General features: G+C 34.0%; 1 protein-coding gene across 3 annotated transcripts in view; it reads right to left on the reverse strand.

Annotated features, from left to right (window-relative positions):
* Positions 1-2,278: 2,278 nt before the first annotated feature.
* The window catches only part of LOC129237930 (uncharacterized), a 42,210-nt gene continuing 24,856 nt past the window's right edge, over positions 2,279-19,632 (reverse strand). Inside the window, exons 2-5 of one of the 3 annotated variants that reach the window (XM_054872922.1) lie at positions 13,535-13,792; positions 8,771-9,140; positions 7,114-7,380; positions 2,279-3,451 (exon numbers count right to left, since the gene is read on the reverse strand). In XM_054872922.1, the coding sequence (XP_054728897.1) occupies positions 3,179-3,451; positions 7,114-7,380; positions 8,771-9,140; positions 13,535-13,755 (1,131 nt within the window). In that variant the 5' untranslated portion in view covers positions 13,756-13,792 and the 3' untranslated portion in view covers positions 2,279-3,178. Of the gene's footprint in view, positions 3,452-7,113; positions 7,381-8,770; positions 9,141-9,888; positions 10,147-13,534; positions 13,793-19,632 lie in introns of those variants that run through there. The other 2 variants (XM_054872925.1, XM_054872923.1) reach the window with 2 other exon arrangements.

The raw sequence follows: 19,632 nt of genomic DNA on the forward strand, positions 1-19,632 counted from the left end.
ACATATTTACACAATACATCGGTTTGTGTGTGTATGTGTTTGGCTGTATCTACATGTTGCCTTTGATATTTTTGCTTACACACTTTTTCACACATCCGCGTTATCAGTTACAATTTTTCATTGTTTAATAAACCAAAGCCAAAAACCAACAAATGCAAATAGTTCATTTATCTATATTTAACATTATTCAACAGTATTTTTAAGCTATTTTAACAAAAATTATCATTTTTCTAAGTTTATTTTGTAAATGATTTCGAAATGTACTGCTTGGCAACACTGTGTGGTGAGAGAGCAATCAGCTGAGTCGGTATTGCGGGATTTTTTTAATAATCGTGAAATGAAATCTACGGTACTACGATACGGAAGGAAGGAACTTTTCGTTTATTTACATGGAGTTCTCATTAGTTTGATCGGATCAGCTGAGTCGGGATTCCGTTTACGGTGTTCACTGTTTTCAGCATTATAATGTCATCACGATTGCACCAGGCATATTAGATCTTCATTGGCAAGTTTCAAATATTTTGTTTGAGTTTTCGTCTCGTCATTATATGCAACAATTCTCTTTGACGAGTTGCCATATGTCTTACATTTGTACGTCAAATTAAATTTGCATGGCATATTTGAGGAATTTTATTCAAATAATTGAAAAAAAAAAAAAATGGTGTGACACCATGATTTTCTCACGGCTCGCAATTTACGTAAAATACATAACATAGGAATCTGAATCTTTGAGTTTTCTAACATTTCATGATTAGACTAGACTAGATACACGAGATGCTGGTATGGTCGATTGGTTTGGGCTATGTAAAACTTTGATGAAAATAAAGGCAAAACAAACAAATAAACCAAATAAAATATTGTAAACATGGATGATGAAAAATATCGCTGGTGCTGATGATGTGCTACGTAACAGCCTCTAAGTCTCTATGAAAACTAAGTCTCGGCCAACAGAGCTCTAAAGCGTGGATAGCAAAGTTTTAACTGCATTCACGCGGTGCTCATTTGCCAGATATACATTTTTCAATTCAAGTCAAGTCAGCTTACTCTTACAAACCTTCTCATGTTTCTAAAGTTAAGTTTTCACTAATTGCTTTCTACGTAACAGGTTGCGCAAAATATTAAGTTAAACTACGTAAATTAAGCCTACACTAATTGAGTTTCATTTAAGGGGCTCAACCAGTGTGAAACTTTGAAAAATTCAAAAAAATTTTTTTCATATTTTTCAGCAAGCAAGCAGCAACTTTTTGAAGAAGAAGAAGGTGAATTATATGGGCCTGGAATAGCAGATTAGGATTAGGTATGATATTTATCGTTTTATAAATGTGAGATCAGTATTTTTTTCTTTAAAAACGTTTTTCTCAAAATAGCGTTTTCTTAATTTGCTGCCACTGTAACTTAAAAACTAATTTTACGATCGACTTGAATCTTGTTTCCTCATTTTAAGTATTCATTTTTACATTGAATGACCCTCCGATATTTCAATCTAATAAAAATTGTAAATTTGCGATGTGAAATACTATCACATTTTCAAGCTAAATTTTTATACTTTTTTCAAAACTGCGGGATTTTTTTGGATTTCGTTTTTTCACCACAATCCTGCGTTAATCAACGCGTGATACCATCATCTCTAATGACTTTTTTGTTTTTTTTTATTTCAGGCACTCTGAAGACCGTAACAAATGCAGCAGTGGGGAAACTTTTTTTTTTGGACCTTCGAGAGATGCCCTATTATTAGAAGAAAAGTCCAGATTTTCCTTTGAAAAAATTTGTACTTGAAGTTTAATTATATATTAATATACTTACAAAGTTTTAAAACAATCAATGTAAAACTTTTTTAAAAATAAATTTTCAAAAACCACCTGTTTTTTTTGTCAGTCACACTGGTTGAGCCCCTTAATTTGAGCCTCATAATTTTTTATGGCAATGAAGACATGAAGCATCGCCTATTTTAATCATTAAAATGGAATTAGGGGCTCGTAAGACGATTTTTTTGTCGTCGTGAAACGATTTGTGTCAAGAATACGTCATATTCGAGCTGAATGCCGAGAAATCAGCTGATCACTTTTGTATACTAATGTACCGGTCGAGTTGTGAGCGAATTTCTGGCAAAAACCATTAGCCGCATTCGCCTTATTTCTTATACTGCGACTTTTATCTTTTTCCGGAGAAAGAAAAGAAAGCGTCATAAGTCGATTTAAACTTAAAAAGGACACAGATAGGTGGTTTGATAACTTGACAATACTCCTTTTGAAGAAATTGCAATAAAATAAAACACATATTTAAATTTTTTTTTGCTTCATTTTAAATAGTCACAAAACGTTTTTTAATACTTTTCATATTTATTATACACTTCGCACACATACATAAATTCAAAGATGTGCTACTCTAATGAAATTAGATATAAACTTGGTAAAACGCCTATAAAAAGTAATATAGTTGTATGCACATACATACATATGTACATAGTATCTTATATAAACTTTTATTACCAGCGCGATACGAACACGTATCGTACATATTCTCCATTTGCACACATATTTGTTTATATGTATGTTTATACATTAATGAGTAAATATACATGTATTAAATATTCGCTGAAAAAACAAGAAAAAAAAAAACAAAAAAAAAAAAAATTAATTAAATCCTCACTAAAATTAAGCTACTTTTGCACGAAAATGTGTAAGCATGTAAAAAGATATCTTATATTGTATTCTTATACATATGTAAACGTTTTATAGCTGCACTGGCTCATATTGCAGTATTATTAAAAGAAATACATATCCACGCACATATGTGGTATACGCCGTATGCTTATGCAATTAAATTGTCTTCTTTCGTTAATACATGTAAATGCATTTTTTATATTTTTCCATATAGATCATCACTTATATACATACATATCTTACATATTATCTAATCAGCAGGAATATTTTGTGTTAACAATTGGCAAATTTGCTTAAGTAATTCAGCAGTTGCAAATTAAACTTGCGTCTACAAGTACTTTTAAATATATATATTATATGTATATGTATCTCAAAGTGGACAGACTCGTTTGATTTAATATTTTTGATTTTGAAGTTATTGTTTTACAAAAAACTTAACTCAGTAAACTTTTTGCGTATGCCTTTCATTTTTAGGACTGATCTTCGGTGCTAATGCGGGGTTATTTTCATCTTTACTAAGAAATTGTGCATTCGCAGCACATTAGTGTGTAGTAAAGACATTTCACAACCTTCTCATCCTCATCGCTAAAATCGTCGTCTTTAGTGTTGTGCTTGCCAGATACACCATCTAGTTGGTCTAATTCCTTGGTTGTTGATATCTTCTTCTTCTTCTTCTTTTTCTTCTTATTCAACAAATCTTTGCCATTACGCTCCAAGGTTAACTCGTCTAGATCGTTGCTAGATATTTTCGCATTATCAGATATACTTTCAATGGAATTTATATCGTTCTGAAATGATTTATAAAACGTTTAAAACATATTTTTGTTTTTATTATAATAATTTTATTTAGAACTATTATTTTATATATTTATTCACGTTTTGATAGTCTTAAATAAATTTCAATATGATACAAAAAGTGACTGGAATGATGGTTGATTGACAAAATGATTTGGAGAACTGGAAGACCATGAAACAGCTCATGCGACATTTAATCTTGCGCTCTACTAGTACAACAACATGAATTTAGGTGATTTGATAGTATTTATGTGTAAAATAATGAATTATAGAAAACAGAAAAATTAAAACTTTAAAGTTATTTTAATATTTTGTTGAAACATTTAAGAGGTCAGAATAATATAATGGCAATACTTATATGAAGGATAAAAATATAATAAAACTAATAATAACAAACGTGATAACACAGGCCGAACAAATTTGGCTTTCCTTCAGAACCAAGAAGTAGACTACACTTCTACAAAGATTTTTTGAGTGCCAAGTCCGAATCTGATCACGGAATAGCCGCAGTACGTCGCATTGTAAGATATTCCGGCTTTCCTCGTTTTTAGCTATATTTGAGTTTTTAAAGGCCAAGATACTGTTCCAAGTACTACTGTTATGCTTCTAAACTCGTTTTGATGCGTTCGTTTTGTTTACGGTACTTGACGAATTCGTCGATATGTTGAAAGTGAGTAGAAATGAAGTATATTCTGAGTTCAGATTCGAGCTCAGCAATTCTCTTCTCGATTTTGGTTCAAATTTGTGTCAACCAGTGTAATAGATTATTAGTATTAAATTATACGAAAACTATGCATTTGTAGAATAAATAAATAATAATTTTGTAGAATAATACATTGCGAAAATAAGCTTTTTTATAAAGGTGAAATAAACTCAAATAAATGTTTAATTTTACAAAATTTTGAGGCAACATGAAAAAAATATAAGAATCTTGCCATGAAATTCCTTGTGTTTATATAATTTCATTTAAAAGCAATGAATAAACAAAATAGAACGTTTCGACAAAAAATTTTACAACTTTTGCCCCCTTCTACTTTTCTATTTGGTTGATAAATTACTAATACAATGTGCCGCAAAATTAATCACCCTATCGGAAGATTTATAATTTTTGGAAGTGGCGTCGTCTGTCAACTATATTTGTCACTTGTGAACTAGACAGCTACAGTATATAAACAGACAAGTAATGGAGTGCGTAAAGGTCAAAATAAAAAATTCCATCAATCGAAATATTTTTTTTTATTTAGTAAAAGTTATTCAAAAACCAAAGTATTGATTAATTGTGCGTCACCTTGTATATGTACATGTTTATAAATGTATTTTAAATTTTGATGAGGGTATAACACCAATCACTTATTAGACGAAATAAATTAAGCAGAAAAATAATTGTTTTTTCTGAAAGATAAACAAATGTCATGAGGCATTTTTTTGACGAAAGAATTTGACACAAAATACCAGCATATTTTAACATTCTGCTATGAGATCAATTTGAAATTGCCCAAAATTCCAGATGTTTTCATTAGAGCGGCAGTCTTTTTCATAAAAAATGTTTTCACGAAAACCAAGCACCTATCAAGAAATGAGATTCACTTTCGATCAAAAAATTAAACTAAAAAAAAAAAACAAGAAAAATTATTAGCTTTGATCAAAAGAATACATATACGAGTATATATAATAAAAACAAAAAAAAAAAGATCTTTTTTGACGATGAAAAAAAGGAAAGTTTAAAAATAACGATTATTCCTGATCAAAAGAATAACAGTAAAAAAAGTACTTTTGATGAGAAAAGTAAAACTAAAAAAAATAGCGGTTTTTTTTTATTATTTCAAAGTTTATCGCTTATAAAAAAAAAAAAATAAATACAGTACTATCTCGATAATCCGGACACCCTTAATGTTAGGGGTCGTCCGGATTATGGGGGTGCCCGGATTATAGATGATTTTTTTTTTAAACTAAACGTTGTTTTTTTGAAATGAACATAACGCAATTCAGATATATGTACGTACATAAATAGTTTTATTAAATACAGTACAATCATACTTACATAATAATATGTACATCTGTACATAATCAAACATTTTTTTTTATTTAGTATGTACTATTTCAAAAAAATTATTAATATTGGTCTGCTGCGAGTTCGCCAGCAACATTTTATCTGCAGTTTTATCTGCAGTATTAAAACTAAAATATCCATAGCCGAAGCGTCAATTTGTTCTGCCCATTGTATAGCCTTGGAAAAAATATTTTTTGCTTCACCGCTACTTATAGTATTTACCGCTTCAACTATGGTTCAATCAGAATCAGCTTCTTCTATATTATTATTTTCCTAATAATAATGTCCACTCAATTCAGTTTGTCACTAAAGAATAAACACAACGCGTGATTTATGCTGTTGCATTTCGTATACAAATACCATATTGTTGTTAAAGTACCGCTCTATTACGAAAAACTCACAAAGCAAACTAAAAATTAAAATACATATGTATGTACATATTGCGAAGCAAATTTGAAAAATGTCCGAATTATAGAGTAAAAAATGTTAAACTGTCCGAATTTAGCAGTTGTCCGGATTATAGATGTGACCGGACTACCGCGTGTCCGGATTATCGAGATAGTACTGTAATTGGCGCGTACACTTCTGTTAGGTGTTTGGCCGAGCTCCTCCTCCTATTTGTGGTGTGCGTCTTGATGTTGTTCCACAAATGGAGGGACCTACAGTTTCAAGCCGACTCCGAACGGCAGATATTTTTATGAGGAGCTTTTTCATGGCAGAAATACACTCGGAGGTTTGCCATTGCCTGCCGAGGGGCGACCGCTATTAGAAAAATGTTTTTTTTTTTATTAATTTTGCTTTCACCGAGATTCGAACCAACGACCTCTCTGTGAATTCCGAATGGTAATCACGCACCAACCCATTCGGCTACGGCGGCCGCCGCTTATAACATTCGAGAAATAATTGGCTCTTATATCCTTTTTGGGTGTTTCACGGAGCTTCTGCTCTTATTTGTGGTGTGTGTTTTGATGTTTTTCCACAAATAGAGATCTACACTTTTACGCCGTCTCCGAATGGCAGATATTTTTTTTATGAGGAGCTTTTTATTAATTATATAACATTAATAATAAAATTAGTTTCTCTCTTTGAAATAATGGAAAAAATAATATATAAAATAATCACTATATATCGCTTAATAAATTTTATAAGTTAACAGATTAGGAAGTTTTTGATTTTTTTAAATTAAAAATAATCATTATCTCAAGCAATAGTAATGAAATTCCCCAACCACAACATATAAACCCATAAGGACAGAATCCCTTACGATCAACTGATCCGGAAAGAGTCATAACCATAATAATAACCGTTTTTATAACGCCTCCGCACGACAGATGGTATTACTGAAACGATTTTACATGGCAGAAATGCAACCAGGGATCTTATTTGTTGTGGAGGGCGGCTATCTCTCTTATAAATAAATTTTGTATATAATTGTATTATTATATCCGCAATAGAGATTCAACTTAGCTACTAATGCCATTAAATCACACAGAAACACGTTCTGCTACAACGGTATAATCATCCATATGTGATCTAATCGCATATAGCGCATCATCCCAATCACTTTTTCGGTGTCACAGAGTAGATGCAGTTTGTCGATATTACCTGATGATTGTTATTCTCATTTTTATGATGCTTCTTCTTTTTTATAGGCGAACCAGTGATGGAATCCCTTTCATTTTGTTGTGTAGACGTATTAGAGTGTGCTGGTGTTGTCGCTGTTGAAGCTGTCGTACCAGCCGACGCATTCAATAGCGCATTGGTCGCACCCTCCGGTGTTGGCGCATTGAAGCCATTTTTAGGTGGCGATGGCAAGTCATAGACGTTGAACTCGTTCGAAATGTCTTTGCCAAGAATGGAAAAACGATTCTCCTACAAAGTAGAAATAACGTACATAGTGCACATACATATGTATATAACGGGTGATCAATTAAGAGTTTTTTTCATTTGCGTTTTTTTTACAGATCGCGCGCGAGTTGTGGCAAACTGTCATCGTGGATTTGTTGAACAGCGTTTGGCATTTCATCATGGAAAGACTCACACCGCAACAACGTCTACAAATTGTTCAACTGTATTATGAAAATCAGCGTTCTGTGACAAATGTTTTTCGTGCGCTTAGACCGCATTATGGTCAACATAATCGGCCTGCCTTAAACACTATTCGACATACCATCAACAAATTTGAATCCGAATATTCATTGGTGGATAATTCTCGACCGAATAGACCACGTTCAGCAAGAAGCATTGAGAATATAGCGGCAGTAGCAGAGAGTGTACGTGAAAACCGCGATGAATCGATTCGGCACCGTTCTCAGCAACTTGGACTGTCGTATGGAACAACTTGGTCAATTTTACGGAAGGATCTTCATTTAAAAGCATACAAAATACAGCTCGTACAAGAACTAAAGCCAAATGACCTTCCTGCACGTCACCGTTTTGCTGATTGGGCTCTTGAAAAGATTGAAGAAGATCCGCTGTTTTCGAGCAAAATTTTGTTCAGCGATGAGGCGCATTTCTGGCTCAATGGTTACGTCAATAAGCAAAATTGCCGTATTTGGGATGAAGAGCAACCAGAACAGGTTCAAGAGCTACCTTTACACCCAGAGAAAACAACGGTCTGGTGTGGTTTATGGGCTGGTGGAATCATCGGCCCATATTTTTTCAAAAATGACGATGGCCGCAACGTAACTGTGAATGGTGCTCGCTACCGTACCATGATATCGGACTTTTTGCTACCTGAAATTGAATCTAATGATCTCTACGACATTTGGTTTCAACAAGACGGAGCCACTTGCCATAAAGCTCGTGAAACAATGACTTTATTGAGAAGTCATTTCGGAGAGCAGCTGATTTCACGTTTAGGACCTGTGAGTTGGCCACCAAGATCTTGTGATATCACACCTTTGGACTTTTTTCTTTGGGGATTCGTGAAGTCCAAGGTCTATGCTGATAAACCAGCTACGATTGAAGCTCTGGAAGCCAACATTACGCGTGTTATTCACGACATACCAGTCGAATGATTGAAAATTGGACCTTCAGAATGGACCACCTTAAGCGTAGTTGCGGCCAACATTTGAATGAAGTCATATTCAAAAAGTAAATGTCAAAGAATGTCCTTTCAAATGATAAATAAAGGTTTTGAACATAATTTACATTTTTGTTTTTTTTTTTTTAACTATTGAAAAAAGCACCTCATGATTGATCACCCGTTACATAGATGAAATCTAAGAATAATCTCGTTTAAACATTTTTAAATACTTACATCCATAATTTCTGCAGTGGTTGTTGTGGTTACGATTGTAGAAGTAGTCTTGGCCGGCATACTGACTTCGGTGCCGTTTTTACTTTCCGTTGTATTAGTAGTTGTTGTAACAATTACTTTCGAAGCGACACCAGTATCAGGACTATTTGGCACAGATACTAGAGGCGTTGTGGAAGCTGTACTCGGTGTGTTTGCCGCATCGTAGGAGTTGGCCTCAGCGGCGATTTTGTTAGCTTCATCTGCTGAGATGGATATTGCAGGTGTAGTAGTTGCAGTGGCACATTTCTCAGCACCCACAGCACCGATGGCGCAAGCAGCTGATGTTACGCCAGAAACTGAAGGCCCGTCAAAAAGATTACTATCAGGATCGCTATAAGGGGGAAATATGTACAAATGTATCAAGAACCTGATTCAGTTTGAAAATACTCTAGTCAAAATTAACAAAACCACCAAATTTGAGTTATGCTCATGTTTATGATAAATCTGATGTGCGTAAGGTATTTATGACGTCTAGGTAAATTTGTATGCACATATATATGCAAGTATGTAGAATTAGTTTTGGATGCAAGCATGCATATTTATAATAAGCGCATTTGATTGCGTAATGAGTGTACGTATGTATGTATGTGATTAATTTGGAGCGACGGAATGCTATGATGATTGTTGAATATTTAGTATGCGTGACACGCTCACAACAATGCTGAGGATGGTAAAGAAAATGATGATGTCACAAACATCCAATAATAGAATATTTATTAAAAATAAAGTGTACATATGTATGTAGTTCACAAACCGTCAATTTAAATGCGTACAAACGAAAACTGGTTAAATAGGAAACGCGAATTGCACTTTTACTTTTTCTTCTTATTTACTGACGTATGTATAATATATATTTTTAAATACATTAAGTATATGTATATGAGTAGATCATTATTTGACTAATCCATTGTTGCACTGTGACTAATCGATGTATATTTTGCTTTAAATGCACCCAGCTTTGGGATTTGGACTGTTTCTTTCTTTTATAAAATTTACACAATTTTTACATCGGGCTTTGATTGATGTTGCCTTTGTTGAAGTCATTTAAACACCTCCAGCAAATTAAAGCGAATAAATACCAGCAGAAGCAAATCAAACGAATGAAATAGCACCGAAAGACGTTCAACATAATTATTTAGCATCCGGTTTAACGTCGAAATTGCGCTATTTAGTGCAAAACCGAAATCCGGAAAATCTCACATCGAATACGACTAAAAGTTGGCTCACTAATGCAAGTTCTAGCAAACACCTTCCTCTACTAATTGAACAGCCGAGATTGAAATTTGCTATACAAAGCTGTAGAGACCGCTCACACTAATATGGGGAAGCTCAAATTACGAGTACTATGTAGAATGGTTGGTTTGGTTGAAATATGGCCACCGCGAGCGTGGGGAGTGGAGCGTAAGTATTGTGCTTGCACAACTCAACGTACTTAGAGTAAGTTTGGAAGAGAGAGAAACTGCTTATAATTTTAAACAATTTTTGTTTATGTGTACTGAGATTGGAGCGCAAAATGTAAACAAACACAGTAATTGTCTCAGTGGTCGCTAATTTTTTATTAAACGCATATGAACTTAGGTATGTTAATACCCGCTGACAATTTTCGAGTGTGCTTCGCTGCTTGAACTTTAATGTTGAGGTATACTAAATACGAGGGTTACCTTTTATATAATACTACGTGTGATAAGCTATTATTAGATATTTGTATCGAAAAGCTTGGCATTTTTTAGCATAAGTTTACATCTAACGTTTTCACTTACGAGTGACTTTTATTTGTTATTTTTTTTTAGTGAGTTGAAAAAGTCATCTCGCCCCAAAGATTGATCGTAAAAATTTTCGTGTGATTATTTGTTACGATTTTCGATATGGATTATCGCGACAAGAGAGCATTGACGAATTTACTTTGATGTGAAACGCAGGTACTATGAGTTCCTACGTGGCCGTCGATCCTTTCAAAATGAATTTCGTCGAGGCCGTTCAAAAACGGTTGTTGATTATAACGGAGGCATTTGGAGTTTGGGCATTGGTGTGACTAGTATACATTCAATATTGCATGAACATTTGGTAGTCAAGAAGATTTGTTCTCGTTTAATACCGCATAATTTTACAATTGTCCAAAAAAAGGACATCGTAACAGATGACGAATCTTTGATCTATGCATATGAGCTGAAAACAAAACTGCAATCGACAGTAAGGGAGTTTCATGACGAGCTTAATCCAACAAATTATTAGGTCATACGCCTTACAACCCTGTTTTGGCACTTAATGATTTCTTTTTCTTTACGAACATAAAAAATAAAATGCGAGGTCAATGTTTTTCAAGGCCTGAAGAAACTGTTGCAGCCTTTAAATATCTCGTGTTGGAGGTATCCATGTCAGAGTGGTAAAAGTGATTTAAAAATTGGCTCAAGTGAATGCAGAAGTGTATTGACTTCCAAGGAAAATATTTTGGGAAAGAAAATAAAGCCATTTTCGTTATTATTTTACTCTGTTTTAATGGGCGCAAAATATAAAAGGTAATCTTTGTATGTATGTATGTATATATTTTATGTGGAGATAATGTAATGTTTGGCATTGAATTAATGGAGAGAGAGATGTCAAATTATAAAAGACTTATAATGGGTGTTTTTTTAGAAAATAGCACTTGTCTTTAAATAAACTAAAAAAATTAGGTGAAAATGTTTGTTTGATTTTTCTTAGGGTGGAAAAAAATCGAGTATGTCGTTTTATAGTCGATTGAACTTTGGTATAATATAGTGCTAGTTTAAAGTGGCATGAAAGACGCCTTGATTTTGAATTTTTTTCTGGCGGTTTTGTGTATTCTCATAAAAAAAAGAAGAAAATATAGAACAATTGTTATTTGGAAGACAATGCAAAGCAAACAAAAATGTAAAAAATCCAATCCAATTTTAAGCTAATTTTAACTAACACAGTTGAATGAGCTACAGCATTTTTTAAACAATTCTGACTAAAAATTTGGTATTTTATTAAGTTTTTTTTTGGTTTTTAATTTTGTAGAAAGTTTACAACTTTTAACTACATAATGTTTTTGTTTTTGTAGTATGAATTAAATTTTTATATAATAAAAAATAATTAAATACAAAGCCAAAAATTTGCAAAACATCTTCTGCTATTATTGTGAACGCAGGTGTAGATGATTGATGTTGATCTGGGGAATGTCATGGGGTTTCGAGAACCTCATTAGGGCTATACTCACTCAAAATAAGGCAATTAGAATACTCCCATACTCATTAAGACAGAATAGAGTCACATCGCTAAAGAGAATTTCACGGTAAAAAAATCTATCCAAATACGTATATATTTAGTGCGATTTTATTTTCTTTACTATGCATAATTTTTTATTTCAGTTTTTTAATGCAATTTAATTTGTATAAAATTTCACTGAATTTGATTTAATAGAATTTGAATGAAGTTTCGTTTTATCTGAAAAAGGTTTCGTTTAATTTAAGTTGACAAAGCTTGGCATACTTGCAATATCCCTCTATGGCTCTCGTTTCACGGATAGAGTACGGAAGGAAATATTCGTATTGCAATTCATTGGTTTGAGTATTTTATTTGCGGTTATCTTTAGTTGTGGATAGACTTTTCGGAATAGAAATTTGCTGGTGCAAAGAATCCATTCATTCTATCAATTTAGTCCCACGTCGGTTGCAGGAGCCGGCCGTTAATTGGCGAAATGGCTGAGACTCTTGACTTTTCAGAGAAATAAATGTGTAACGTTTTGGCGATGCAGAAGCCAACCAAAGGCTTATATGTATGGCCTACCAGCCGTATCATTCGGCAAGCTTTGACACTGCAAATCTAAAAACTTATTTAACTCGATGGCGGTCGTCCATCTTTGAATGTCTTTAGTGTCTGCAAAAGGCTCTCATTTCAAGGCTAAATGTAACTTTCCCAACATAAAAAGTGAACAGGAAGTTAAATCAATCGAACATTTTTGGATCAAAACTCCGTTATTAAGTTGCACGATGAACCAGTGCAACAAGCACTAAATTCCATTATTATTCAAACCAAAAGTAGTTTCTTGTATTATTTTATATATGTCGGACGCCGTTTTACTCTATGTTTGAAATAAATTTTTCCACCGATGGTTCAAAGTACTAACCCATTAGACTCAGCTTTGAAGTGTCAAGAGATTTCGAAAAATATACACGATGAATGCAGGATCATATGCAAAAAAAAAAATAAAAAGATGGTTTCACTGGTTACTGAGATATAAAGGCAGTCCAGGAACTTTTGCGACCGACCTTGTACTTATTTTTGGAAAATCCCATTTACTCATCATATATTTTACTACTTTCTTAGTCGAATCAATGTTCTAATATGTATAAGGTCCCAGACTATCATTGAAAGCGTAGCATGATCAATTTTACGAAAACCATAGCCTTTTAATGGTAATATTGTAAATAAAAAAATTGTTATGAATGGAATGGAATGCAATGGAACGGAAACAAAGTCCGAGAAAATGGAATGCAATTGAATGAAATGGTATTGAAAACGTTTTTAAAATGAGGAAGCTGTGAATTATTTGTATGAATTAAATATTAACTTACGAATGTAATTAAATGCCATCATCCACTTGTTATTGCGAATATACAAAAGATTAGAGAGAATTTGTTGTTGGAAACCATTGTAAAATATATACAGTTATCAGTTTGTTTGCGAAATTGTATATGTACTTTGAATAAATTGTGAAGAACTTACGACTCTATTAGGTCTCGCTGGTTTTTACTCCCACCTAGGGACCATACTTCGCTATTTTTTTGGGCGCTTTTATGAAGCACTTGCTTGTTGGTAGAATCGAAACGACCTTTCGGATGGCTTTTGTGTCTACCCGGTATCCAAAGTATGCGTAGGCCTGACGAACCGGATGATTTGTTCGACAATTTGCCACCACCAAAGAATTTGTTGCGTGACGAAGACATTTCTGATGTTGGGTTGGGTTGGTATTATTTTGAAACCCTTTTTTACAAGAAAACAAATAATAATGAGTTATATAAATTCAATTGTCATAGGTACTTAGTTATAATAAATTAGTACACCCTGAGTTGAATTAACATATTTGTCCACGTATCAGTCCCTGGCATAAAATTTCAATTCGACTTAACTTAAAAATATCAAATTTAAGCAATAAAAAATGGAAAAGGAAAATAATCAGTGGCACCACAAATGTTTTCTATAAAATCCTTTCATACATATAAATATTATTTTTTATTTATGAATTTATTTGTACGAGTAATAATTATTGGGTATTGGAATAAGTTTTCGTCTTCGTAAAATAGGTGTCGCTGCTGATACTATTTTTGTGTTCGCTCCAGTAATATATGGTATGTACTGCTGATTTGAAGGTGTATACCTGTATGTATGTGAGGTCTCGATCGCAGTAGTTGACAATCGTTTGAAGCGTAAATATCCTTTTTTATCTGACGTCAAAACTGTCTACGTTCGTCCCGAAAAAACAGAATCATTATTACCTTTTAAAGAAAAGTGCAGCTGAAAAGTGTCGTATATTGATCAAATATCACTTGTAAAGAGTGGTTTCGACGCTTCCAAAGTGACACCGAAAAAATTCGAAGATACTCCACTACAACAATTATTGGATGAAGACGCATGTTGAACCCTTGATAATATGACTAAAGAGTTGCATGTTGACAGATCAACCGTCGGTAAATGTTTTCACGCGATGGGAATGGACAGAAAGCAGGTAACTAGGTACCACATCAATTGAAGGAGAGGTAGGGATATCGATAGACGTTTGGTGACGTGTGAAATGCTTCTTGAACGGCAGAAAAGAAATGGTTTTCTGCATCTCATTGCCACTCGCGATGAAAACAGGATCTATTATGATAATCCCAAGCGTCGGAAAAGTTGGAGCCTGCCAGGTGAACCAGGCCCATAGAGAGCGAAAAAATAATAATATTAATTTAGGTTGTGCATCTGGTGGGATCAGAAGGGTGTCATCTATTATGAACTCCTTAGACCATTTCAAACCATTACGGACGATCGTTACCGACAGTAGCTAATGCGTTTGAATCCAGTTCTCAAAGAAAAGCGGCCAGAATGGGACGATAGACATGGCAAACTGATTTTTCTGCATGATAACGCCAGGACACACGTTGCTAAATCGGTCCAGAAATATTTAGAGGGAAATCTTCTCGCCGTATTCCTCAGACATTACAGCTTCTGATTACCTTCTGTTACGATCAATACAGGCATCCCTTATTGGAGAGCGGTTTACTTGTTACGAGAGCATCGCAAATTGGCTCAATGAATGGATCAAGTGAAAAGAACTCGAATTTTTCGTCCATATGCTGCCTGAAAGATGGTGGAAAGTTGTAGCTTCCAATGGCACATACTACACATAATAACATGTACAATATTATTTAATTGTTTAAATAATTCGTAACGTTGGCTAAGAAAGGACGGAAACATATTCCCATACCCAATATAATTAACCAATACACTAAAATTTAACAAGAGCTCTGGTTAATAAGTCCTTCGGTGCGAGATGTGAAATAAGTAATGTTGATAGGTTTTCTTACAATCAATTATTTATAAAAACCGAGAGAAACTTAAAAAATATATGATACATATTTAGACCCATAACTACATGCATATGTGCATATAAAGGGGAATAAAAACACGTTCAATGTTCTAAAAAAATCAATAATAATACAAAAAAAACCCCATTTTTTGAATGAAAATAAACTAAATCCAAATCACAATAGAACGAATAAAAAAACTTGAACTTCAAGCCGACCCATCGCTTGTTCATTCGCTTTAATGGCGCATCAACCACCCTTGTGCCATTTTATTGTACTTTATCAAAATATTTTGAGTCGATAAAGTAATGAAAAGGATATTTCATTCTTATAAGTTGTTTCAGGAAGAGTTGCCAAAATAGCCAATAAATTATGTATATTTGGTAGTGTATCTTTTTGACACAGTTGAATGGGTTTTAAAACTGCTTTTGGCCTTTTCTCAGATTTCAAATTGCAAATTTTTTTATATACCAAATATTTAATTACATTTGAGCTTCCTCAAAATCTCCTTTCTCTCCTTCCTCTCATTAAAAGGTATGCAATTTTTATACAATATTCTAAAAGGAATTGGTTTAGAGTTAGTGCTATGCCATTGAAGAACTTCACAAAAATATTAACTGAGCTATAACTTTCAGTCCACCCATGGCACCTTTTTTTAAGTTTTTGGTGATCAACAATATTATGAGCTTGAACACATTTAAATGTCCCACTCATCACAGCTGCACCAGCTGAGATTATAAACCGACTTCTTCTTCATCCCTTCGCCGGTAAAGTCTGCTAGTGGAAAGAGGTTTGAATGGGGGCTTTAAATCCTCACTAGGATCTGATGCGTGTTACGTGCATTAAAAAAAAACAATTTTTCGGTTGAATTTCAACCCGAACTATAGACATTATACATTTTATTTTTTCAGACGGTTCGAAACAGTATCTGTAAACACGTATAATATTACACACTCAACTTTAATTTACTTCTGAAAAGCTGGCTGATTATACAAAAATACAAAATTTTAAAAAATTTGCTTAAAACAACCGAAGATTAAAAAGTTTAGAAGAAAGTTAATAAATAATATTGAAATAAGAAATTTAATACATAACGTTTTTAAAATGGACTAAAAATTTACAATTTCAGTCCCACAGGTCACGCAATATTAATAATCCCATTTTGTTTTTGAATAACCTTTTTACTAATTTAAAAAAAATCTGATTTTGAGTGATGGAAATCTTCATTTTGACCCCAACGCACTCCATTGTTTGTCTGTTCGTATACAGCAGCTGTCTAGTTCACAAGTGTCAAATATAATTGACATACAACGCCACTTGCAAAAATTATAAATTTTCTGATAGCGTGATTAATTTTGAGCCACCTTGTATTAAAACTTGTGATTGTGAGTTTTTGGTAGCTGTAAAAAATAATTGCTAAGTTTAAATTCATTTTTTTGGACATTGCGCGTAACACAGCCTATTTTACAAAATTTTACTTGCGTTGCACTTATTTTTTTGCGTCATAATTTGTACCGCATGCGCTTTATTTGCAACAGGGATATCACGTGCTTTTTTTTTTTTTGAAAGTTATCGTTATTGAGAGATGGGTGTGCTTATTGACCGCTTTCGCATATTTTCAACACCAAAATATAAACCTTGAGCAAAGTGTAATATGTGTACCAAGTTTCATTGAAATATATTAATTTTTGCTCGAGTTATCGTGAGCACGGTCAGACGTGGCTAAATCGACTTCTCTCATCATTCCGAGCACTTTGGTATTCATATGCTTACACAATTATAAACAGACACCCAACTACATGCATGCATTTACTTACACATACCACCTTGATCAAAAAGTTCGCGGGAAAAATTCAGAAAATTTAAAATAAAAGTTTATTCCTCAAAAGTGATATTATCGCCTTTAAGGTACTTCCAATCAACTGCAACGCATTTATGCGAGCGTTTAATTCAGCTCTCGAAATATTTCTGGAACTCTGTTTTCGGTATCAGAGTCGTCTTCGATTTTTCCATTCCTTCCTTCCTTTCGGGTGTTAAAACGCGTGCTACTTAATGGTTTTTTTGACTCGATCAAATAGAAAAAAATTGTAGGCTGTCATATCAGGTGAATTCGATAGCTGTTCTTGGTCAAAAATTCGCGGATAATAATGGTACTGTGCGACGGTGCGTGAAATCCGCGAGTTGTTTCCCTACAAATCCTTTCTTTTTTGGCGAATTGCTTCACGTAAACGTTTTATAACGCCCAAATAATAGTCCTTATCCTTATTTCTGACGAAAATTCGTGGAATCTGGCGAAAATTCTCTTGATTCATTCGGAGCCCTCCATTGGATTGCGTGTCGTACTCATAAACCCACGTCTCATATCCAGTAATGATGCTGATGAATGCTAGGTCGAACTCAACCTTGGAAATCAAGTGCGTCTAACTACAAAGTTCTCAACGGATCTATTGATCAAATTTCCTTTCACTTTATTGATTTTTTCATCAGATATCGATATCAATCGCCTGCCATCCGTTCATGCCACTCGGCTGTTTTCTTTAGATAATCATTACCGAAACTGTTGTTTAGTTGGCTAAATGAGAGCCTAGTGTATTGTTTACAAGTACGTGGAAGCATTTTGCCGAGAGTAAATGCGAAAAGAGAAAATCAATACTGGATTTCAAACATAACACTGTGATTGCATTATATTTGGCAGGAAAATCACAACCAGCGATTGTTCATCAGCTCGTGTAAAGTTTTTGTTTATCGCAGCATTACTCATTACAATAATACTGGTAGCATCGCGAAACGTCATGGAGATGGTCATCAAAATACTGCAACGTCACGTCAATCAAATGACGAAGTGCCAGTATGGTCGCATATTGAAAAATGGTCTCAAAGTCAAGCCTTACAAGATCCAAAAGGCACATGATCTCACACCAAAGCAGCAACAAATCAGACTTGAGAGAGCGAAGGAGTTGCTTCGCTTGGCCGAAAGCGGTCAATTTCCGAACATTGTGTTTTCTGACGAGAAAATTTTTCAAATTGAGCAATTCGTAAACTCCCAAAATGATAGGGTTTATATGACCAACCGTTCATACGAGAATTTGAGTCATCGATTGGCCACCAGGAGGCAGCACCCGCCACAGGTAATGGTTTGGGCCGCTGTAATCGCAAATGCGTTTCATCGAGCCTGGCGTCAAGGTAAATGCGAAATATTATTGGGAAAGTATTCTGGAGATTCCTTTGAAGCCGTGGGTATTTCGGTGGCAGACCAAGGACGTTTCAACAGGACTCGACACCGTTTTACAAAGCTCGAGTGAACCAAGAATGGCTAAAAAACAACGTGGCTCCCAATTCACCAAACGCGAATCCGATGGATTATTCTCTTTGTGCCATTTTGGAGATCAAGGTCCGAACTAAAAGATTCACCAGTCTCGAGGCGCTGAAAAAGGCCATTGCCTTCGAGTGGGCCAAAATACCTGCAAGTAACATTCGTGCGATTCGTTTCTGGATCGTCTCAAGGCCATAGTCAAGGCAAAAGGTGGTCATATCAAGCAAAAGTAAATTAATTCTTAATTTTGTATTAGTTCCACATAATTTTTACTTTGAATTGAATAAAAGTAATTTTCCAAACTAAATTTATTGGTTAACTTTCGAGTACCGGACCCTGTACTCAAGACGGCGTAACTTTTACAAATGTCCAGCAATGGTGACACAATTTTTGTAGGAATATTACAATGTGACAACCTAACAAAAAAAAAAACTCAAATAAGTGGAACTCAAATCACCTATCAGTTGTTCCGAGAACTTTTTAATCAAGGTGGTATATGTATGCATGGATAAAATAAAGTACACAATTTTAATTAAAATCTAATATATTAATGCTTAATATTTAAGATAGTTTTCGAACTCGCTACTGAGCGGCTCATTAAAAACTCGGCAGAAATGTTTAATGGGTGCAAATTTAAAAGCATTGTGTTTTAAGTGACTTAAGTCACTGAGATATGGCATCTAAGTATATGCATATGTGTGGGTATATATATATACATACAATTTCCATAGTATGAATGTATGTGTATTAGTAAACGAGTTCATGCCGGCTACTTCTTTACCAAAACAACCGCGAGTAAAAAAAAATAAATAAAAAATAATTTCAAAGAAACGTGATGCATAATGGGTACACGAACTAAAGACGTATTGTTACCAACAGCAAGTTGTTTTATGTGCATACATATATTTCAGTGATGTGCTGATTTGCCGGTACTTAATACACGGTAA

The sequence above is a fragment of the Anastrepha obliqua genome, chromosome 2, assembly GCF_027943255.1.
Source record: "Anastrepha obliqua isolate idAnaObli1 chromosome 2, idAnaObli1_1.0, whole genome shotgun sequence".
In the NCBI taxonomy this organism is placed as follows: domain Eukaryota; kingdom Metazoa; phylum Arthropoda; class Insecta; order Diptera; family Tephritidae; genus Anastrepha; species Anastrepha obliqua.